Here is a 25885-nt window from a genome sequence, read left to right as displayed (position 1 = left end):
CATTGGCCATTCTGAACCTGCATTTTGAACAAAGTAAAACTGATGCAGCTATAGGTCATACATTATAGATAAAAGTATATGTCAACCATAACATGGTTTAAGTAAAAAGAATCACTTGAATCTGTTAATTCTACCTCCAGAATCAACAGATTCTCATGATTTCTTCATTACTGCTTGGGGGCGGTCGGGGAGCCCAGTGGTTACAGCGTTCGCTCATCACGCCGAAGACCCGGGTTCGATTCCCGAATACAATGTGTGTAGCCCATTTCTGATGTCCCCCGCCGTGATATTGCTGGAATATTGCTAAAAGCGGCGTAAAACCATACTCATTCACTCACTCCATTACGGCTTAACTGGGAAAAATCTTGAGACTTTAGTCTGTCGATGTTAATCTGTTTAGAAAGATTCAGACTTTCCATGTTTCCTTGCTTTCATGAAATTATCAGTTTAATAATAATAATAATACAGCAGATGATACTGTATCACATCCACAAGTAGGATCATGGTGCTATATTATCCACCTCAACAGGTCAGAGTCCATTGCAGTTGCTATCTCAGCTCCCTGGGGAGTATACAATAACAGCTTGTCACACCTGTTCACCCAGCCCATTCATGAATGTTTAATATCATTTAGGAGACAATTACTGGTATCTGTATTATTGACTTTATGAATCTTATACATTGTCTGCACTCTTCCATCTTTTTTCATCCACTGAAATGTTTAGTTATTTTGCATTTCTAAGCTCTGTACAGTTGAGGCACTTTCATGGTTCTACAGCTAGTCGGGATACTTAGCAATAGAACTAATAGCAGCTGTCTGGATTGGCAAGGTTCAACTGTACAACGGTATACAGACAAAGAACATCCCCTTTAGTCTGTAAGATGAGGACAGAGTAGCCAGGTGCAATGGAGTTGCATTTGTCTTCATAAACTTTCTGCTTTCCTCCCACATGAAGCTGACACGACGCGATATAACTGGAATAATGTTAAAAGCGGCATTAAACCCAACTCACTCACTCACTCATGAATTTTGTTTTGGACCATGTGACAACATGGATTCAATATAAATATGTATGTACAGGTTTTGAAATTAATTAATGAATACTAGTTACTACTTAAAAGATGTGAAAGAACACCCAATTCTTTCATATTGCTACAGTTAATCTGTCATGCCATGGCAGATTAACTATAGCAATATGAAAACATTGGGTATTCCCTAACTTCTTTTGAGTAGTATATACGATCCCATATTGCTTCATGCTTCATACACATTGCATTGTTTATAAGTTGTATAGTACCTATATAGCTGTAGTTTTTCTAAGCATATCTTCTCCATTGAGTTTTACCCAACTAACATTAATTCTGTAGAAACATATACTGCTGGAAAGAAGTAAGGGATCTGATTTGAAGGTAAGCATGTGTTTGGCATGAGTTTGGCATGAAATTCCATATGCACACTGACAATAACCAAAGAATGTTTGATAATGTTATCCACACAGACCAGATTAACATTGCTTTCAGTGATCGCCTTGAATATTATTTTGTTTATGAAGTATTTTCATTTACCACCTCAGGAACCATTGTTCAGCTGTGTGTTCCTTTATTTATTTCCAGCAGCATATAATGCACATTGTTGTAGGGCTGGGACGAGTCCACATTTACTACCCGGGTACCCACCCAACTATTACCCGACCCTACCCGGATACCTGCTGTAGGTCTCAAGAGATTGGTACAAACGTCCGGTTGGGAATAGTTTGACTGTACTCCTGTCACAATGTATTTAGATACTCATAGAAAACTATCTGGTCATGCATACACTGAAGTTGACTGAAGTTTTATCTCTATTCAAACATAGAAAGGAATGGATGTATAGTCAGAAAGAAATTCAAACACTAGTCACTTATAATGTAACCGTTGAAGTTCAAGATAATTTTTGCCATTAAACAATATATCACGTGATCAGTCCGGTAGTCCGGGTAGTCCTGTGGGTATCCGGGTCCTACTCAGGAACCATCCGACCCGAGTACCCAAGTTACCCGTCCCAGGCCTACATTGTTGTAGATGTTTTTAAATTGCAGATCTTTCAGATGTCCTGCTTGAACTTTTAGTTTTTTATCACCATTTTATTCTTCTTACCATTATTAGCACCGTTTCTGTTGAAGCCTGTAACCATGGTAATTGACTACATTTTATTTGTTTAAACAAATACTTGGTGGTGTTACTTAACCATTGGACTCTCAACATTGATGGGTAATTTAAGCTGGTTTGATACTATTTCATTGACAATTCGTATCACAGGATATTTAAAAATTGACTTTGTTTTACATCAAAGGAAGGATCACGCTGATTCTTGTTATAATGTTTGTCAAAACTCATTTTACCATTAGAACAGTAATGCTATTATTTAGGAAAAAGCCACCTTTTTTTTAAATCTGCCATTTTAGTTTTGATAATTATGGTTATCTTTTATTTGATTTGTCTTAATTTCATGTATAATCTTGTCAATATTATGTTGTTTGCTGTTATTTTACACAGTAATAGCACGCTAACCTCACTCACCATTGTTTCACATCCTTGTCATCAAATACGCAACTGGGACAACAAATCCTTTTTTAGTCTCTATTAATAATCAAACGAAACTATGATAACATCGAATCAGAAATTAATCAGTCATTCTTTTATCTTTGTGTTGTAGACATTTGATATAGAATAAGCTAAACATGCTTTTACCTTGAGGATCAAAATTTCAAAAATGCAGTGGAAATTTCACTGATTCATAGACATTTTCATTTTTTTCAAATAACGTTGATGTTATTCATCTTAGACTCATCCTAGGCTTGTCCAAGAAGGACTTGCAATCAATCAAGTCTGAGTCTAGTAAAGTTTCTGATAACTTATGTAGATATTGTTCCAAGAGACAAGACCCGTGAAGATCTGAGGTAGAATAGGTCTTCAGCGACCCATGCTTGCTGTAAAAGGCGACTATGTTTGTTGTAAAAGGCGACTAACGGGATTTAGTGATTTGGCTGATGCATGTCATCGTATCCCAATTGCATGGATTGATGCTCATGATATTAATCACTGGATTGTCCAGACTGGTCCAGACTCGATTATTTACAGACTGCCGTCATATAGCTGGAATATTGCTGAGTGCGACGTAAAACAACAAACCAACCAACCAACCAAGAGACAAGCTCAAACATTTAGCAATAAAATTTTCATTCTTACACACTTACAAACCTTCTTTGGTCAAATATATGATATTTTTTTCCTGAAAGATTTTGGCACAGGTTGATCATAAAAAAATTATTAAGAAAGACTGGAAGAAAATTTTGGCCATATATACCTTACATGAGAGGTTGAGTCACATAAAAAAATGAGCGTTCTTTTATCTTCATTGATTAGTATTTAATATCTAGTAAGAGAACACAAGTTCCTGAAAGATTTGATGGCAAAGTGGTGAAGGTTTGGTGTGTGAGCTGTATCACCAGCACCATCTTTGAGTATGCACCTTTCCTCCTCTCGCCCAGCTTACCCACGGGATTTCAAGTTCAACCCAGTAGTTGGTTCCCCACCAGTCGTATACCAGACTGACTTTCGCTACAAAGGCTATCCAGGACACAGCTTTCTAAGCCCTAGAATTCCTGTCATTCACTCGCTAGAAGCAGCAAAACGAGCCGAGCAAAAATATGCTGAACACTACGGAAAACAGTCATTATTTGACCCAGGTAAGGGAAGAGTTATCTCCCTGTCTTTCTGTGAAGGTCATGGTTGGAAACGCTCTCAAACTGATGATGATAATAATAAGAAAATAATTAAATCAAGGATAATGACAAAACATTTTTGAGAGCTTTCAGAAGATAAGCTTTTGCTTATATTGTATATTTATGTTATGCTTCTTCTTTTTTGCCAACATTTGAGTTTGAATTGTTTTGCCAACATTTGAGTTTGAATTGTTTTACCAACATTTGAGTTTGAATTGTTTTACCAACATTTGAGTTTGAATCATTTTGATAACATTTGAGTTTGAATTGTTTTGCCAACATTTGAGTTTGAATCATTATGCCAACATTTGAGTTTGAATTGTTTTGCCAACATTTGAGTTTGAATCAATTTGCCAACATTTAAGATTAAAATTAATTTACCAACTTTTGAGTTTGAATCAATTTGGCAACATTCAAGTTTGAATCATTTGCCAACGTTTAAGATTAAAATTAATTTACCAACTTTTGAGTTTGAATCAATTTGGCAACATTTAAATTTGAATTATTTTACTAATAGTTGAGTCCTAATCATTGTGCTGCTGCAGTTAATATATCATGTTGCACACCATTGGACATATCGGTGCAGTGAGAAAAATTAAATAAACATGTATGCATATATATGTTAAATTTATGTAAGCTTTTCACAAGGTGCAAGCATTAGATACCAGGATATACATACGCACAGACCATAAAATTCAAACCATAAAACAAGAGACCTGTGAAGATCCGGGGTAGAATAGGTCTTCAGCAATCCATGCTTGCTGTAACAGGCGAATATGCTTGTCGTAAGAGGCAACTAATGGGATCGGGTGGTCAGGCTCGCTGGCTTGGTTGATGCATGTTATCGCATCCCAATCACGTGGATCGATGCTCATGATATCTATCACTGGATTGTCTGGTCCAGACTCAATTATTTACAGACCACTGTTATATAGCTGGAATATTGCTGAGTGCAGCATTAAACAACAAACAAACAAACATAAAACAAGATATAATTGATTAATTAATTAATCTGGCCTTATGAAAAAATACACAATACAATGTAAACTATATAAAGGACAAACAGTAGTATGATCCAAGACAGGACAAGTCCAGACCTTCCTGTGTGCACAGTACCCACCTTCAGTTCATGTACGATGGATATGTTTTCTGAAGGTCAAGGTGGCAAGGGTGGCCTTGTGGTTCAGTGTAAGGTCACACAGATGAACTGGGTTCGACTCCCCATGAGGATATACAATGCATGGCTCCCATTCCGTGGGTCCCCTGGCCAGATATGACTGGAATATTACTAAGACAAACTTCTGCAAAAGACGATACAATGTACATGCAAGATATTTGAAGTGAGTGAGAGAGTTTTACGCCAGATTTTTTTGGAATGTTGCTGAAAGCAGTTAAAGATCATATTCCCATTCTCCAGAGATAATTCAAGATATTTTGAGTGAGTTGAGTTTCGCACCACTTTTGGCATTATTCCTGCAATATCAAGACAAGGGCCACCAGCTTCAAACATTAATTGTACCCATGTAGGGAGTCTCAGCCCTCTAAGTAGCAACCATTTTGGTGGCCAAATGTGACTTAACGTTGATTAGCGACCTGAATTTATCTACTGCTAGCCACTTGGCTACTTGAAAGTAAACATAACTGGCGACAATATCTGTTTAATGTATCCGTTGGCTCCTTAAGACTTAGGTTTGGCTCCTAAATACTCATATGAGCAGCCGCTTGGCACCCTAAAACAAAAACACAAACTTAGAGGGCTGTCCAACCCTGGTAGTCGGCATAACCACTAGGCTACCCCACTGTCCTTACAAAATATTTTGAGTGAGTGAGTTGAGTCAGACCTACAGATAAGCTGCATATTTGTGTAAAATACCCCCCAAAACTATTCAAAACCCAATTACTTTCAATTAACTTGCGCACAGAAACGCATGCATTAAATGAAAAACTCAATTGTTTGAAAACAGCACGCGTAAATACCCATTGAAGCTTTTTCAGCATACGTACAACAAAGCTAATTTCCGAAAGACAATTACGAGCTAATTTACTTTCCGAGTCAAGCCTATATTTAGAACCAGAATATACATCTAAAAAAATTATTTCATTTTATTTAAATCTCATTTTTGGAAAAACCCAAAAGAGTGATGAATAGATGAGTGAAAATTAATTGGTTACCCAATGAAAAATGTAATAACCCAATTAAAATAGAAACCCTAGAGTAAAAACTCAATTGTTCAAAAGGTTATCTGGAGCTCTGGAGTGTAACGCCATTTTGAGCAATATTCCAGCAATATGACAGTAGACACCAGCTTCACACATTGATTCCCTGTTGGGAATCCAACCCGGAACTATATGGCTGAAATTATGCTGATGCGACGTTAAATTTTAACTCACTCACCCCGTGATGTTGACGATAACCACTAAGCTAAGCAACCCCACTACAAGATATTGTGACCTCTGGGGACATGATTCCGAAATTCAGCTGACAAGTTTTGTAAATACACACCTGACTCCTGCCTACAGCTGTTGACATCGCTGTTTGATGTCGTATTGACACACAGCGTAAAGATAAAACAAAACAAACATTGGTTTAGCTGACATGGCCATTGTACTTGCAGCCATTACACTGTATACATAGCGCTATCCTACCACTACTCTTATTACATACAGAGAAATATTTAGAAATATGTAACCCGCTTACTGCGATTATAAGAATGTTGGCTCCCCGTGTATTGTTAGATGGTAAACACATGGATAAAGGCAGGATTTGCTGAATAGCCTCGACTGGGGATTTATGTCAGGTCTTGCCCAGTCTATAGAGGAGGTTGGGAGAGTGTAATCGACTGGGTATTAGGTTCTGTTGACGCTGCTATGAACACCGGTTCTACCTGATTGTACTTTCGTTCTGCTTCTCTGGCAATGTATTGATGAAAACTGGCCCACTCAGTGGATTTCTTGTGAGGCTTGAACCCACTCATTTATACAATGTCAATGTTAGGCCAGAACAATTTTATTTTGTGTTTTCTAGACTTTCACATACACAGGATAGCTTACTTGAAATAAATATTATATTTCTGATAAAATCAATGTAAAATTAACAACATAAGGATATTTATTCCAGAAAATACATGTTAGCATAGAAACTGAGGTTATTTATTTTTCATCGTGACAAAATGTTTTGAACTGGATTAAAATCGGTATTTCAAAGTAGTAGGGTTAGAAGTTTTATATATTTTTGCTCATTTGACATTCTACTAAATCTGCTTTGTTGGTATTTAAATTTAAATATCTGACAGTTACAATTATTAAGAAAATTTGATTATGAAAATATGACATTATCTGTCACAAAAGGGGTCACAGGTGGCCCAGTAGCATAATGTGCTGCAATTTGCTGCGCAGAGTTGCATCCCTTAGGCAGTCCAGGACCCTCTGATGACCCTATGGGTTCAATTCCCAGATTTGCTCTGATTATTTTTTAATATCTGTGCTTGTGGGTTTCTCCAAAATGACCTGCTGGCCTTCTTCCCACATCAAGCTGACATGCTGTGAAATAACTAAAATGTATACTGTTCAAAGTGGTGTTAAACCTCTCTCACTCACTCACTCACTCACTCACTCACTCACTCACCCAGACACCCACCCAGACACCCACGCACGCACGCATGCACACACACACACACCCACACACAAATAAGTCTTCTGAAACTTTGCCAATAACAATATGGCTACATGTTCCATATTTACGAAACAAATGACGAGTGGGAGATGATTATCTAACAATAAAACACTGCAGGGAGAATAAAACACGAGGGGCATGAAATAAACCCCACTTCATTCTTACATTTATTTTCCCTGGCACTAATTACTTACACTATACACTATAAATACTTCTATTTCTGGGTGAGCAATATGCCAAAGTCATATTATATTTTGTTCCAATGCATAGTTGTTAATACATATATCATCCAATAAAGTAGATGCGGTGGGCATGGCGCTGGCTGGGCAGCACATCAATACCCCTAACGCTGAGTTCCTGGCTGCTGCTCCTACAGCGGCAGTCCAGATCTTCCTGCCTGCTGTGTCTGCAGGAGGGCGTACAAAAGTTCCCATTGCTGTCCCATTGCTGTCCCATTGCTGTCCCATTGCTGTCCCATTGCTGTCTCATTGCTGTCCCATTGCTGTCCCATTGCTGTCTCATTGCTGTCTCATTGCTGTCCCATTGCTGTCCCATTGCTGTCTCATTGCTGTCCCATTGCTGTCCCATTGCTGTCTCATTGCTGTCTCCGTCTGCCTTGCCACGGCAGAGGGCTACAATTACGCTAATCGCGTGCATCATTTCCCATCGGCGCATCCACACCGCACCCTATTTTCACCCACAAGGCTCTAAGTCTTATTCTCGTTTATTACATTTACCTTCCTACTAAACCTCATACCATACTGCCATACACTATCACTTTAGAGGTCTGCATATCCTTGTCATATAATGGATAGTGCTATTGATGCAATAAACCAATCTGAAAAATTCATCATCACAATCCAATATATATATGCACGTGAGGTCACCTATCAGTTGATTATCTTTTACATAATGTTTCACTGAGTAAATTACTGAGCTTTCTCAGTCTCACAGTTGCCATGACATCTATTTTAGTGGTTAATGTAAACATTGTAAACAGACCAAGTTGTTCCCCATCATGTTATTTTCAACATCATGTACATTGCATTTCTTGGAAGCAAAGTGAATACATAAAACTCCAAAACATGCACATTTCCATCATTTTGAATGAATGAATGAATGAATGAATGAATGAATGAATGAAACCCAGAAAGTATTGTATGTTCATGAAATATATATGTCATTTGACTTACATTACACGCGATCGCACGAAATGATGGAAATAATAACTTAGATGTAAGTTTGATTACTTTTAGATATATTTTTGTTGATTTTATTTATCACTTTGTATAATATATTTAAAGATTTGCTTAAAATAGTCTTTATTTTGCTCTATGACATGTTCGATGCGGACCCGTTGTCGAAATGTGTGTCCGAGAATTTTATTTTCAATAACATCGCGGGAAATAGTGAATAATTTTTTTAATTTATTGATAAAAAATGATAAATTAGAATGGAATACGTATTTCAGACATTGTGAAATGTGACAGATTTAATAAATGAATGATATTACAGGTAGATCTAGGTCCATAAAAATATATACTATTTTGACGTGACGTGAGATAAACACATATTGATGATTTGAGATTTGCCGAGCGCGCTCCCCCGCCTCGGCCTCGGTTAAACGGCTCATTGTCTATAACGCCCACCAATTATTTGGACCCCATTGGTAGCGTTGTAGCGAGGGACCACTGTACCCAATTGCATTGATCGATGCTCATGATATTAATCACTGGATTGTCTGGTCCAGACTCGATTATTTACAGACTGCCGTCATATAGCTGGAATATTGCTGAGTGCGGCGTAAAACAAGTTCAAGTTCAAACATTTGGCAATAAAATTTTCTTTCTTACACACTTACAAATTTTCTTTGGTCCAATATATTATATTTTTTTCTGAAAGATTTTGACACAGGTTGATCATAAAAAAAAAAATTATTTAGAAAGACTGGAAGAAAATTTTGGCCATGTGTGCATTACATGAGAGATTGAGTCGCATAAGACATGAGCATTCTTTTATCTTCATTGATTAGTATTTAATATCTAGTAAAAGAACACAAGTTCCTGAAAGATTTGATGGCAAAGTGGTGAAGGTTTGGTGTGTGAGCTGCATCACCAGCACCATCTTTGAGTATGCACCTTTCCTCCTCTCGCCCAGCTTACCCACGGGATTTCAAGTTCAACCCAGTAGTTGGTTCCCCACCAGTCGTATACCAGACTGACTTTCGCTACAAAGGCTATCCAGGACACAGCTTTCTAAGCCCTAGAATTCCTGTCATTCACTCGCTAGAAGCAGCAAAACGAGCCGAGCAAAAATATGCTGAACACTACGGAAAACAGTCATTATTTGACCCAGGTAAGGGAAGAGTTATCTCCCTGTCTTTCTGTGAAGGTCATGGTTGGAAAAGCTCTCAAACTGATGATGATAATAATAAGAAAATAATTAAATCAAGGATAATGACAAAACATTTTTGAGAGCTTTCAGAAGATAAGCTTTTGCTTATATTGTATATTTATGTTATGCTTCTTCTTTTTTGCCAACATTTGAGTTTGAATCATTTTGCCAACCTTTGAGTTTGAATCATTTTGCCAACATTTGAGTTTGAATTGTTTTACCAACATTTGAGTTTGAATCATTTTGCCAACATTTGAGTTTGAATTGTTTTACCAACATTTGAGTTTGAATCATTTTGATAACATTTGAGTTTGAATCAGTTTTGCAACATTCAAGTTCAACATTGTAAACAGACCAAGTTGTCCCCCATCATGTTATTTTCAACATCATGTACATTGCATTTCCTGGAAGCAAAGTGAATACATAAAACTCCAAAACATGCACATTTCCATCATTTTAAATGAATGAATGAATGAATGAATGAATGAATGAATGAATGAATGAATGAATACAAACCAGAAAGTATTGTATGTTCATGAAATATATATTCTTCAGTTCTTTTTAATTCAGTGGTTTTTTTTAACTTGCTTTTGAATATAAGAGAGAACACAGATGCTTGACAGTTCACCAGGTGCATCTTTGATGACACGTAAGAAACAAGCAACTCCTTTTTTCAATCATTTAACTGGTATTCACTTCATTTAACAAAACTTTCATCATGAATTTACAGAACGTTATACTTTTACTTCATTTCTATATTTTGTAAATATGTTAGAGAAGTTGAAAGTACCCATTCCATATAATTGATTCCTGATAAGAAAACACCTCAGTCGTTAAAAAATAAGTCATTCACTTAATATACTCTTCGAAACTAGGGCCCAGCTTGTCAAGTAGAGTGTTTTCTTTGCCATTCAAACTTTAATTACAAGCAAAATTGAATTCAAAAATACAAATTAAATGCAGAGCTGTGGATAGATTGATTTATTGATGTGACAATTATTCCTGTTCTGTCAATAAACCAGTAAGTTTATGGTAGGAATAAAATCTGAAAGAACTTGACAGTGCTCTTATAGTAATTGTTTGTTTGGCTTTTCCAAGATGGCCGTAAACACTGGAACACAACGGGATGAACTGAACTGAAACATGTATTGTAGTTATTGTGATCCCTCCCACGATGGGAAATAAAATTCAATGAGGGAACATTGATGATCGTCAATCAATCCGACTTTGTTAATTGCTTGGATACTATTGTCCAGACAATCAACTTTATTGCTGTGTTCCTTAAACATCAACGATGGCGTGACCGGCCTGACCAGTGGCACAAAGGGTCCAGATGCTATTTGACACCTAACACATCTACCCATAGAACACTGCATTAGTCTTGCACTAATTCAATGTTTTTTTCTGACAAGGGGAAAGGTTGCTGAGTGTGTGAGGTTGTTGTGTCCATTATCTGTCTTGTTTATTTCTATAGAATCAAGGATCTAAAATCTACATCTCCACACTGCCCCAGACGTTGAAGTTTGTTGTCATGGCTAGGGTCAGTTTGGAGTAGCTAAAATTACTTTTGACACTTACCGTATTCGACTTATTAAGACCCCGAGGTGCTCTCAAAATTAGAAATAGAGGGCTCTTATTAGAATATTATTTTGGTGAAAAAAACAGTTTTGAAAGATAAATTTCGTGATTTATGCTGACAGCCTGAAATTTTTATGTCCAACAGATATATTTTTCCAGAATTTAATTGCCCATAATTAAGGTTGCATATGTAACACACGGGTGCGTATTGTACGTGAATAAATAAGTCTTGTGAACATTGATCAATCGGAAGGGATCCTAATTGGGATTGTTGACGAGCTAATATATTAGCAAATATCGCCGTGGGCGCTTATTACGTAGAATACGGTAAGTGTTCTTTTTTCATAAAAAAACCAAACTTGTTTATCTCAGGGAAATGAAAAGTATAAAGTTCAAACTAAGTTTGTTCACTGCCACTCAATATAAATCAGTTTTCTAAGCAACTGGGGTGCTTATTACGGTCAATACAGTACTTGTATTATGTGTTACTTGCAGGGGATGTATTTGGTTTTACAAACTGAATGATCTTGCATGTCATGAGACCGCCAATCAAGAGATGTACACAACTTGTCATTACAAGTTAACAAGTTTGTGTCTTATTTTCGGTGATTATCTGCGTGTGACAACTGACTGCAATCCGACGTTAACTTTGGTTACACAAGGTACGAACAGGGGCAATAAATGATTGTGACATGACAAATAAATGTCGCAAAAAACATAATGACGTCATGATATCCACACAAGCCGGCCACCTACTTGTACGGTCTTTTACATGACAGCAACTAGCCAATCACAGAGCTATATCTTTAAATGAGGAAGATATAATTTGTAACTACAGTTAACTACGGTGATAATGAACTCAAAGGGACTACTAATTTTAATTTGTTATAATCGAGGTCGTATTAAATATATACAGAAAGTAGACGGGACCAAGAAACAGTTCGTTATATCCGTCAGTTCGTTATAAGCGTGTTTGTTATAAACAAAGTGTACTGTGGTTTCATACACGAGTCTATGTGTCGGACTAATTTAGTCATGTTACTTAATTCCTGATAGAGCGACTGGACTGACACTCATTCCTCCTGATGCAATGTTATGTGATAGATTTACTTTTATAAATAATTCTGAGGGTGCCAACGCCCTATTGGCGAGCCCTGTCAATGGTATTCTAGATGCCGCAGTGCAGTGCGCTGGATGCTATAAAAATGTTTGGTACGCAGATACAAATATTTCAAACTTGAAAATTCTTTTGTCTCTTTTTCTTACAAAGAATGACAATCCAATAAAATAGGTAGTCCTTAGCTTATGAACACGTATGGTCATGCATTGTATGTGAAAATCCCAGTCTAATTCACCAGCTGTGTACACTGATATGACTCAAGAGTTCTTAAAGTGGATGCCAAGACAAAATAAATGGTACACCAGATGCCTGGAGAGGGGGTGAAATGAGTGAGGTATTGTTCTGAAATGATTAAAATATTGTAAACTTATCACAAGGGACTGTACAAATATTCACCTTGCTAATGGAATAACAGTGAAATAGTTTTCAGCATAATATGATTATTGGGAAAAAAACAAGGTACAAAAAGTACATATGACCAATAGCCAAGTTTGTCAAGTTAAAATCCTCAAGTGATTCAGATATTAGTTTACGACATTAATAGACCAGAATAATGTGATATGCTTCATTTGTTCAAAGCAGACATGACAGTACCGGTGGTTAAAAAGCAATCGTTCTTGTTCATTTTTTAATCTATTCTCTGCATCTCTCAAGACAATTCTAATTCATAAATAATGTAGCAATTGAGTGAATCTATATCAGCCATAAACACAATACACCAGCTGTGGCCAAAGGTTAATTGAGACGAAAAATGGACGACAAGGTTCAGATCTTGCAAGCCAATAATACCTCCACACAGCGGACAATATAGACTAATAACATGATATACTACACAAGAAATAACACCTTGCTGTTGGTTAAGGATGTCATGGTTGAATGATTGAATATTATAGCTGCTTGATCAGCTGCTTTCAACCTGGCATGCACGGGTTGACCTATTCAGCTGTGCTTGTTGTTAGAAACCAGGCTGTCATTGTCTGACTTGACATTGTGAATGGAAGCACTGGAACTGATCAACTTTGAAGGCTTCCGTGTGGTGGATGTTTCGGCCTGATATCATGACACGAGGTACAGATAGTTCTATTTGTAGTCTGACATTGTATGCTAATTGTTGGTACTTTACTTTGGTCGAGGAGGATATTGCGGTAAATTTCTTTAGCATGTTTTTGAAAGGCGTTTAAGATGTTGGAATCAGATAATATGCTTTAAGGTAAGATATTGAGAGTGGAATTTATTTAGTCCGGTCAAATATCCATTTTCTTAAATAAGATAATTTTTTAATTTTTTTTCATCTTTTTATCAATAGTTTATTTAGGCAATAAACAAACTGTGTTGTTAATGTAGAGCAAGGTTACCTGTAAATAAAATGTTAACCCACTAAAGTGAATTTGGAGCCATATGCTCAGCGTGAGGTTTCAAGTGTTACATGTGAAAATGCTCAAGCAGTTTGTTTACACAGAAATACTCAAACATATGACAGTGACGAAAGGATACAACGGCATCTTGGTAAGCTAGCATGAGGTGGGCACCCCTAAAGAAAACTAAGCAAGCTTTGCAATGCTTTCATTCTACATCGCATGTCACCAATAGGACGTCATATTGCTCATTGTGACACAAAAGATATGTCACAGTCGTATATATAGAAAGCATCAAATTCCAAACTCTCTGTTGTCCCCAAAACTTAAAATACATTCTCTGTAGATTTCATTCATGTTTTCTGCACGAAATGTATTGCCACACATCTGAATATTATAGTAACCGCATCTGTGCATTTTGTAATATTGTGGATATAATTATTTAAATATGCCTACCAACCATGACTGAATGAAACAAAGTACTATTCTATCAATATTTGCTTCTGTGGTGATGCAGCTGTCAAATCGGCTGATTCAACCAGAGGGGGTTGATTGTGATTTGATACCTCCGATTGACCAATCAAAATCGAGTATTTTCCAAATTCATGGTAGAATCCACAATAATGTTTGTAATATCTTTATCACTTACAAAATATCTTATATAGTTTCTAGTTTCATAATGACAAGGCAGACAATTTAAAATTAAGGTGGTTAAACAACAGTTAAGTTTCTTTTTCAGAAGAATATATGGTATTGTCAGGGCATGACAGATTAACTATTGTAATATGAAAAAATTGGGTATTCTTTATCTTCTTTTGAGTTGTATTGTTTTGAATCACAGTGTTTTTACTGTCAAATGTTGTTTGTTTATAGAGGTACTTTAACCAGTCAATATGACAACTAAGCATTTTTGGTTCAAGTGTTTAAATATCACTTTCTTTATCTGCCAACTCAATCATTATGATATATTTCGATCTATCAGTTAAATATTTTCCTAATAACAAGGAAACATTTGTCTCAGCTTGACACATAGCGTGACAGACTCTGTGTTTTGAGTGTCTGCCCGGAGAGCAGTTGGTTGGCATCTTCCTGAGGCATTTTAGGGAGTTAACTGACAATGAAAGTCCAGTTTCCAGTCCCTTGTCGAAATAGGCTGAAATTATGGGGTTATATTTCAGATGGACCAATGAGTCTATGCATAGTCCAGTCAAAATCGCGGAAGAAAATCAACATTTGGGTCATAAACAACATGGCAACTGCCGTACAGATTTTGGTCAATTGCAGGATTTGCAAAGCATGTGTACCTTCAAATGGGCGTCGACAGATAATTTCCCAAATCTTTTCATGTTTATGATCAAGATTCTCAAGTGATTTGATATACCTCGCGAGATCTGACCCATTTTATTTTAAAAAAATATCTTGATTATTGATCAGATTGTCTTGACTGGTGCCCCCATTTTGTTTGAATCAAATGCAAGTGATATGAGAGGTGGAATCTGATTGGTCATTAGGAGGGGCAAAGGAGGGACATAACTCATAATCGCAACTGGTGGCGCTTCGATCAAACCACGAAATTGCAGTCTAGTTCGGCAAGGGTGGAAACTTGACTTTTACAGTTACTCCATTGGCTCAGGAAGATGAGGGTCCGTGGTTCCATCACCAAAATATGTTAAAAAGATGGTACATGTACTTGTTGTTTCCATGCCTGGCACTTGGCATTAAGTAGATAAAAAAAGACTTGTCTGCTTGGATTCAGTATACTGTGTCAGAGTGGGATGTCTATGTTAAACTGTGGCATGGTATCTCAGTTGGCTATAGCGCTATAAAATGAGCATGCATGTCTATATAAATGCAATAATTTTGAACCTGACAGTAAACCCATTTCACCTCACCTCACCTCACCTCACCTCACCTCACCTCACCTCACCTCAAGTCACCTCACCTCACCTCTTGAACCTCACCTCTTGAACCTGACATTAAACCCATTCACCTCACCTCACTTCACCTCACCTCACATTAGACTGGAACAGACACACAGCCCCTCTTAAAAAAGCATTATCAGTTCTAGTGCCACCATTAGTCTCCTACAGACCTGGATACAAAATATCAAATATTCCCATGCAAGTCATTAGTTGGTAAAGTCTTCTGTTTTGTGTTTTAGCCACTGGTGATGGTATGGCTCTTTGTTATTTGTCACTTGTGTTGCTAATCACAAGTGATAATATGGTTTGTGTTAATCACAAGAGATAATGTGTTTTGTGTTGTTAATCAAAGGATTTGTGTTTCGTCATCAACAACTGCTAACATCAAATAGTTTTTATTTGTCACTGGATGAATGTCAAATGAATGTGTCTACTTGTTCTGATTTCATGTACAGTGAAGCCCCGCCTGTACGACGGTAACCGAGGCGTACAGTACGGCAGCCAACGGACACACACACCTCCCCCGGCACCCAAGCCAACACATATACCGCCGTCTGTGAGGGCGGTGCCATTTGGAGAAAATAAAACGTAAGTCTAACCAAAGTATGTTATCTTCTTTGAGTGACAAACATTGACAGTATTTAGTGATTACAAATTTAGTTTTTTTAAAATCAGTTTTTTTAGGCTTGTGAGCTTGATGTGGGAGAAAAACCTGAAGTGAGGTGGGTTTTCGATATTTACCACTTTGGTGAAACGAAAAAGGATCGGTAGTGACAAATATAGAAATGCAATCAGGGCGAATCTGGGGTTGTGACCCATGATCATCGGTGTCTGGCATGTCTTAAAGGGACGCAACTCTGCACAGCAAATTGAGGCACATTAGATGATTGTGTCACCTGTGCCTCAATTTCAAATTTAAGATTGAAAGATAATGTACAGAATTTCAGATACTATACAAATCATTAAACATGTGAATTGGCAAACTATTTTAGAATGATATCTATTCGCAATTCACTCTGCTGAGTTGTGTCCCTTGGGCATGTCAGAAATTGAATACGCTTTCGCCCTGATTATGTTTCTAGTTTTGTCATCTCCATATCCTTGCTTGTGGGTTTCACCAAAGTGGTAAACATCTGAGACCTGCATCACTTCGGGCTTTCCTCCCAAATTTCTTCCCACACATGCTATGATATAATGGAATACTGTTAAAAGCGCCATTAAACCCAAATACTCACTCACTCTAAGGTACATGTGACAAGGGTACCAAGATCAGCATTTCTTCTTTAAGAGGAGGGGGCATGGGTGGCCCAGTCGTCTAAGGCGCCGCGATTCGATGTGCCGAGTTGCGTCCCTTGGGCACGCCAGAAACCTATGATTGTGGGTTCGAATCCCGGTTCGCCCCAATTATGGGCTCGTGGGTTTCACCAAAGTGGTTAACGTCTGAGACCTGCATCACTTCAGGCTTTCCTCCCACATTAAGTTGACACGCCGTGGTATAACTGTAATACTGTTAAAAGCGGCGTTCAACCCAACTCACTCACTCACTCACTCTTCAAGAGGCATTTAGAGTTGGAGTACTAAGTAAGTATAAGATATATGGATGAAACCATTTCTTTATTACAATTAGGAGCTAGGGGTGTCTCGATAAATCGAAATATAGATATATTGCTATGTGTCAGCATTTAAAGTCAGTGAATCAATTGTTAAATCAGTTTCCGATCAATAGTATCAGTTTCAGTTAGGAATATTGATAGTTTCAATTGTATTTACCATAGTTTTACAGTTTCAATAAAATACATGCAATGCTGTTCACATTTGTTTTTCTTTTGATCATGAGTGGTAGTAATTTACTCATGGTAATGTGGAAGTTTCTTTTTCTTAGATTATTAGGGTAAAGAATAAACAAATCAGTCATATCTCAAACTTTACTTTTTATTTATTGTTATGGTTATCATATTCAAAGGAAACTTCAGTTCCAAGGTTTAATTCAACTCAAGAATCCATCTAAAATGATACACTGAAACTATCGATATTTATCACAGTAGTTGCTTGCAATATCAATAGTTATCACAATAGTTTCTTTCAATATCAATAGTTATCACAATAGTTTCTTTCAATATCAATAGCTATCGCAAGAGTGATTTCCAGACCAATAGTCACCCCTATTAGGAGCTATGTTTCAGTGTAGGATCTAACACCTTTATCAAGCACATGAAATGCCAAATATCACTTGCTTGATAATGGTGTTAGAACCTACACTGAAACGTCACTCCTTATTGTAATAAAGAGGTCGTACATCCATATATCTTATCCTTACTAAGATAAGCATGTCTTTACATAGCTTGTCTGAACCAAGAACCATGTGAGCTAGGTCCTGGATGTTTGGTTGGTCCATGTCAATGTAAAGAATTCAACTATTTGTTCCAAAACTGTTAACAATGAAACATTTGTATGATTGTCAGTGTTTGCTGTCTGAAGGCCATACTTTGTAGCAGTATGTGTGAGTCGCCTTCACACAAAGCAGTGAAAACTTCTAAATGTTGAATAAAAAATATGATTAATATTGACAGCAATAGCTTCATATGTCAGACCTATTTGATATCTTGTTTTACAGCCTACCCGAAATATTTCAAAATCATAAATCAAGTCAATCTCATTAAAATCAGATCTTAGTTCTCTCTATCACTAAACAAAGATCAGAGGACATCCCATTACGGGCCATGTCAGAACGACCTTTCAACCAACCAATCAGAGCGTCGCTTACCAGATCATGAAAGTGACAAACGGAATGTGTTTTCTAATCATGCAACCACAAAATATTCAACAGAGGGTATTCCGAACGACAGTTACAGGTTTTGTGATTATATCCATACAATCTGGGCCATCTATAAGCCATTCCAGAATGTTCTTTTTATCAGTTTTAAAATTTTTAATCGAGAATACATCAAAATATGTTTCGAAGCGTAGTCGCCAGTTTGAAACAAGTGTCGTAAAGCTCGAGAAAGCTGCCTTCTGACTGGCTAATGTTTTCTTGTCAGTCATTTCATTGATCAGTCAAATTTCGCGAAAGGTTGTTCTGACGTGAACAGTTATGGGATGTCTTCAGATCTTTGTTTAGCGGTAGCGAAAACTAAGATCTGATTTTAACGAGATTGAAATCAAATAAAAAGCTTTTTGAAAATATGTCTTGAAACATCTTTTTGTATGTAAATTTATCTAAATTTTAATTCAAGAGTTTATTCATGGCAAACCTGGCGACAAGTATTTTTCACCCCTCCCCCAGTCTACAATGTTTTTTGAAAATTTGTAAAACAAAAAATTTGATGGGTATAGCTCTATCATAAAAAAAAATGAAAACCATTTTTGTTGTGATTTATGCACCGAAGCTGCATCCATTGTCTAACACAGCGTGTTGTTTTCCCCCACTGACACACAGGGAGTGGCAACTTCACCCTAGGTAAACTATGTACAACAACATTTGTTTGTCTCCCACCTCTGTTGCTTCCAGCCCACAAGTCCTGTACATGTACACACAATCATGTCTTCATCCCTGCGGCCTATCCATCCATTTGGTTTTTTTCTTTCATTGGGGAAATAATCTCATGTGGTATCGATTCTTGGTTGCATTATTATGCTTTTACTTTTCTAATGAAGAAAAAAAGTAAAATCATTTGATTACCGATATTTCATATTTTGGTTCAGACTTTGTTGCAGCCTTTTTAAAATGTTATGATTTTTTAAAGTTTGGTATACTAAAAGGAAAATTTTAATTATTATGTCTTTATTTAAACATCACATGACACAGCATTGTTGCATAAAAAGAAAGACAAAATGATGCACTTGAAACGAGAAACAGAAGATGTGTAGATTTAATATTTAAAACACTGTCAACATATCTAGAATATTTTTTTTCATTTTCCCTGAAATTAAAGTAAAAACTGTAACTATTGATTTGATCATTTCATGAGACTGGGTTGTAAAATCATATCTCATAATCATCTGATCCTTTGGCTGTTCTTAATCACCTCATTACTATTGGAAGCACCTTAACACAGTTTTATGTTTTGTTCATATTGCATGGCATTGCATGTCTTCTTGCATACAGTTTTTTCTTCATTTTGTTCTTTTAATTGAAGAAAACAAAATGTTTGTTTTTCATCTCCCAGTTTTATTGATTTGCATATTTCCCAAATATTTACTGTTGCAGCCATTGTTTTCTATTGCTTTCTGTTTTAATTTTATTTTCTATATTTTTGCTGATGATGCCATACCAACTGTTATGATGTATCTTGTAATGCTTACACATGATATGCAGACTTTCTGAGCTTGAACTACTTCACATAAATAATACAAATAATAATATATATATAAATAAAGCAACAAAACTCTTTCCATATTCATAAGAAATCTCTGCATAAAGCAGAGTCGATTGTGCAATTCCGACTATATTATGAGCATGTGTTTATGAATCACTATCAAATAGTAATGATACCAGATGTTCGCGAAAAGGTGTGCATATCCTGCCCCACCATCACAAACAAATGCAAAGGCAAGTCAATTGTTTGCCTGAAAAAAACATGCAAACATATGGTACAAGTCAAAATAGGGAATTGCATCAGACATAATATTTGTCACTGATGCGTCAAATTTGGAAATGTCCTCCACATGTCCTCCACATGTCTACCACATGTCCTCCACATGTCTACTACATGTCTACCACATGTCCTCCACATGTCCACCACATGTCTACCACATGTCCTCCAAACCATTCCTCCTATCATGTATGCTGAGTTTCAATAAAACATCCTGGGTAAAAATAATTTTCTATAGATGTCTGTTATTCATAATTATTTCACATGATATGACTGCTCTGATAACTCCTTTTCCTTAGGAACAACCACTTTGCCTTTATTCTTCTTGTATTTTGCAACAATGAGGATTCCAGGGCAGAATAGGACCCCTGAGTACCACTTGCTTGTCTTTGAAGATGACTAAACTAAGGGTCGGGTGGCTACACTCCCTGACCTGGCCGATTGCATGTCAGCAGGCACCAATGGAGTAGACGGATGATCATGCTTTCACTCACTGGTTTGACTTGATTGATGACAGGTTATGGTGACATCAAGCAACATTCAATCACTCACTTTCACCATCATCTCTTTGTAGTTTCACAAGTTGGCATGTTGTAAAAATGTGTTGAATGTCACTATGCTGGGGTCCGTTGTTGAGGGAAGACATTTTGTGAGCCAGTTATTCAAATGGAATCCATCCCTGCTCGTTTAATATAGCTCTACATGTATATCCATGTTTGAAGTGTTTCATTAGAGCTTTAAACCAACCTTCTGTGTCTGGGAGATCTTAACTTATAGATCCTTTTGTTTACCAGACATTAAATATCTAATGCATTCCTTAATAGTCAATACTTCCATCGATTCTTCTTGGGGAAAGGTGCACATTGACATTCTTATAGTCTTTTGTACATTCAATTAATCAATGGCGCAACATTTAGATAAGCAATTGTAGTCATCATATATTTCATACACAGATTGTGAAATATTTCTTAAATGAGATATCATGTCATAGTTATTCATCATTTACTAAAATGGCACAACATTTAGCTAAGCAATATAGTCATAAGTATTTTTTATACAGAGTTTGTGAAATATTTCTTAAATGAGTTGTCATGTCATAGTTATTCATCATTTACTAAAATGGCACAACATTTAGCTAAGCAATATAGTCATAAGTATTTTTTATACAGAGTTTGTGAAATATTTCTTAAATGAGATGTCATGTCATAGTTATTCAACATTACTAGAATGAGGAATAGTCAAAATCTGAAAATAGATAAATGAGCAATATACTGAATGGTATCATGCCTAATTGCAGACATGAAAAGTCTCTTTGCACCATTCTTTTGTAATTGTTTCATATGAGGACATGAGAAGATCCATGGCTAGATGCCATGAAGAAGGAGATCCAGAGAATAGATACCAACATGTCTATCATATTTGTGACAGTTCATAGTTTTTTCTCCTGCAAGTGAAACAGTGATGGTGTTTTGTGTGTCTACATGTGTGTGTGTTTGAGTGTATAGATGTGTGTTTTGTGTGTTCTCATGTGTGTGTGTTTGAGTGTATAGATGTGTGTTTTGTGTGTTCTCATGTGTGTGTGTTTGAGTGTATAGATGTGTGTTTTGTGTGTTCTCATGTGTGTGTGTTTGAGTGTATAGATGTGTGTTTGAGTGTATAGATGTGTGTTGACAGGCAGGAGGAGATCGAGAAGCGCAAGCACCTGCAGCAAGAGGTGGAACTAGATATTCAGCGGTACAAGGAGCAACTGTCACGGAAGAAGCAGAGGGAAATGGATGAGAAGAAGAAGGTGAGATGGACAGATAGATGGGTTATGGATGGGCAGACAGATGGGTTATAGATGGACAGACAGATGGGTTATAGATGGACAGACAGGTGGGTTATAGATGGACAGACAGATGGGTTATAGATGGACAGACAGATGGATTATAGATGGACAGACAGATGGGTTATAGATGGACAGACAGATGGGTTATAGATGGACAGACAGATGGGTTATAGATGTCAGATAGATGGACAGACAGATGGGTTATAGATGGTCAGATAGATGGACAGACAGATGGGTTGTAGATGGACAGATAGATGGGTTATAGATGGACAGACAGATGGGTTATAGATGGATAGATAGAGGGATGGTTATAGATGGATAGATGGGTGGATGGGTTATAGATGGATAGATGGGTGGATGGGTTATAGATAGGTGGATAGAGGGATGGGTTATAGATGGATAGATAGAGGGATGGGTTATAGATGGATAGATAGGTGGATGGGGAGATGATGGGAGGATAGATGGGTTTATGGATGGATAGATAAGTGGATGGAGAGATAATGAATGATGGATGGGTTGGTTTATGGATGGATTGATTCATAGGTTGATGATGGATGGATCGATAGATGAAGCATTGGATGAAGAGATGATGGATAGATAAGTTGATGGATAGATTAGTGAGTAGAACAAATGAATAGATGATATATGAATAGGTAGATGAAGAGATCGGTAAATTTGTACTTGCATGAAGAGATAGTTATTGGGATGAAAAAATGGATCAGATGAATAGATGGACAGTAGGATAGATAAAGATTGGTAGTTTATGTAAACATGAATAGATGCTCATATATGTTTTTTCTCCACACATAGTCCCAGATGGAGTGTTCACTATATTTAGTCCCACAGAATGTTCACTGTACATAGTCGCACTTTGAATGTACACTGCCATTTTCGGAATGTTCACTGCATGAACACTGGAGACTGATTTAATTTCATGCGGGATGTTCAGTGTACTCCACAGAATGTTCATCGTCTGACTCACACTTGTCACTCACTTTCTTATAGGACTTGGATCGCCTCAAGAACAACTTCATGTTAGACACACATAAATATGGCCATGGTGCTTCCAAGGTAAGCAAAAAGAACAACTTCATGTAAGACACACTTAAATATGATCATAGTGCTTCCAAGGTAAGCAAAAAGAACAACTTCATGTAAGACACACTTAAATATGATCATAGTGCTTCCAAGGTAAGCAAAAAGAACAACTTTATGTATGACACACATAAATATGACCATAGCGCTTCACAGGCAAGTCAAAAGAACCATTCATGTATGACGCACATAAATATGACCATGGTGCTTCCAAGGTAAGCCAAAAGAACAACTTCATGTGTGATGCACATAAATATGACCATAGTGCTTCTAAGGTAAGCAAAAAGAACAACTTCATGTAAGACACACTTAAATATGACCATAGTGCTTCCAAGGTAAGCAAATAGAACAACTTCATGTATGACACACATAAATATGACCATAGCGCTTCACAGGTAAGCCAAAAGAACAACTTCATGTATGACGCACATAAATATGACCATAGTGCTTCCAAGGTAAGCCAAAAGAACAACTTCATGTAAGACACACTTAAATATGACCATAGTGCTTCCAAGGTAAGCCAAAAGAACAACTTCATGTATGACGCACATAAATATGACCATAGTGCTTCCAAGGTAAGCAAAAAGAACAACTTCATGTATGACGCACATAAATATGACCATAGTGCTTCCCAGGTAGGCCAAAAGAACAACTTCATGTATGACACACATAAATATGACCACAGTGCTTCACAGGTAAGCCAAAGGAACAACTTCATGTAAGACGCACATAAATATGACCATAGTGCTTCCCAGGTAGGCCAAAAGAACAACTTCATGTATGACACACATAAATATGACCACAGTGCTTCACAGGTAAGCCAAAGGAACAACTTCATGTAAGACGCACATTAATATGGCCATGGTGCTTCCCAGGTAGGTAGGTATAAAAGCATGAATATGCATGCTCTCATGCACTGCACATTGTGAGATACACCTTTGTACCATCACTGTGTACTTGATACCTTAACATTCATGTTTTGTGAAAAAAGTTGAGAACAATTAATAAATATTATATTATGATCCACATTTTCAAAAAAACATACTTTAGCTGTATTGATGTTGTCATGGTCTCTGTATACTGAGGACAGGTGTCCCAGTTGTCTGAGGCAAAACAGTTCGCTGTGCAGAGTTGTGTCCCTTTGGCATTCAGCAACCTTTGGCCATGGGTTTAAATCCCAGATTCCCCCTGATTATGTTTCTGGGTTTCGCAGCACCATGCCCATGCTCATGGGTTTCACCAAAGGTATAACCATCCCAAACCTGCATCATATGGGGCCTTTTACCCCCATTACAATGACAGCTTGCCCTATACTGTCCAAAGTGGTGATAAATCCAATTCGCCGTAAGGCCAGGCTTTGCTAATTTTTGGTTCACAGATGGTTTGCCCCAAATTGCAGGTCGCTAGGTTGAAAAAATATGAAAATATAAGTTCCAGTTTCATATATTTTTGTTTATATTTCCTCAAAATGTGAAGTAGGGAGGACCAAAAAGTTGGGGTGGGATAAATAAATAAAGAAACAAGAAACGTTCCGTCATAGACATGGATCTGTCACAATTCAACATAATACATCATCATAATTCATTGTGTCTTAAACTTTTTAAGATAAATTTTCGGCAGGTTTGATTTATAGTATTTTAAATAATATATTTATGTTGATAAGCAGCTGTAACTGAGGGTTTTTAGAACATTTTACTTATTTCTGTTTGGCGGAATAAAGAAAACACTGATTTTTATTTATTGTGTGTTTTGTCTCATTTCATATTTTGGAGTAGGCGGATTTGTAATCCCAGGCCTCAACTGTGTATACTGATGTCTCTTTATTGATGCAGGGTGATGGCGACCACAAGCGGAGGAAGTTTCAGGAGGAGGAGTTATCTCCCCGAGCCAACCCTCGCTACAGAGACCCAACTGTAAGTAGATTTGCATCAACAATACAGTCACGTTGTCACACTGTAAGGTGTCGATAGGAGAATCTGCATACAACATTGCCCCTGTGAAGATCCTGTTTGGGATTGGTCTTCAGTACCCATGCTTGTCAAATGAGGCGACTAACAGAATTGGATGATCAGGCACATGCAGGTTGATGCACGTCATTGTATCCCAATTGGATGGATCGAAGTCATGATGTAAATCACTGGATTGTCTAGTCCAGACTTCATTATTTACAGACTGCTGTCGTATATAGCTGTAATATTGCTTTGTGTGGCGTTAACAAACAGAAAACATCATACAACATTATTATTCTTAGTGATATTTTATGGATATACTTTTAATAACAATAATACTAAGTATTCATGATCCTAGAAACAAATGATGTGAAACTATAAAGAAAGTTTGACATTCAACCAGGCCCTTGAAGATCCGTGTTAGAATGGATCTTCAGCAACCAATGCTTGTCATACAAGGCGACTAACGGGATCAGGTGGTCAGACTCGCTGACTTGGTTGATGCATGTCATCAATCCCAATTGCGTGGATCGATGCTCATGATGTCGATCACTGGATTGTCTGGTCCAGACTCGATTACTTACAGACCGCGGTCATATAGCTGTAATATTGCTG

At 37.1% G+C, this 25885-nt stretch overlaps 1 protein-coding gene across 3 annotated transcripts in view; it reads left to right on the top strand.

Annotated features, from left to right (window-relative positions):
• The window catches only part of LOC124114477, an 80135-nt gene that overhangs the window by 19431 nt on the left and 34819 nt on the right, over positions 1–25885 (top strand). For all 3 annotated transcript variants that reach the window (XM_048382251.1, XM_048382250.1, XM_048382249.1), the window contains exons 4-10: positions 3531–3728; positions 9595–9792; positions 16262–16394; positions 19243–19263; positions 22073–22187; positions 23232–23297; positions 25154–25234. In XM_048382251.1, coding sequence (XP_048238208.1) covers positions 3531–3728; positions 9595–9792; positions 16262–16394; positions 19243–19263; positions 22073–22187; positions 23232–23297; positions 25154–25234 — 812 coding nt within the window. The remainder of the gene's footprint in view (positions 1–3530; positions 3729–9594; positions 9793–16261; positions 16395–19242; positions 19264–22072; positions 22188–23231; positions 23298–25153; positions 25235–25885) is intronic.

The sequence above is a fragment of the Haliotis rufescens genome, unplaced genomic scaffold (assembly GCF_023055435.1).
Source record: "Haliotis rufescens isolate VD_foot unplaced genomic scaffold, xgHalRufe1.0.p SCAF_4, whole genome shotgun sequence".
NCBI lineage: Eukaryota > Metazoa > Mollusca > Gastropoda > Lepetellida > Haliotidae > Haliotis > Haliotis rufescens.
This window is presented reverse-complemented; position numbering and strand designations above follow the sequence as displayed.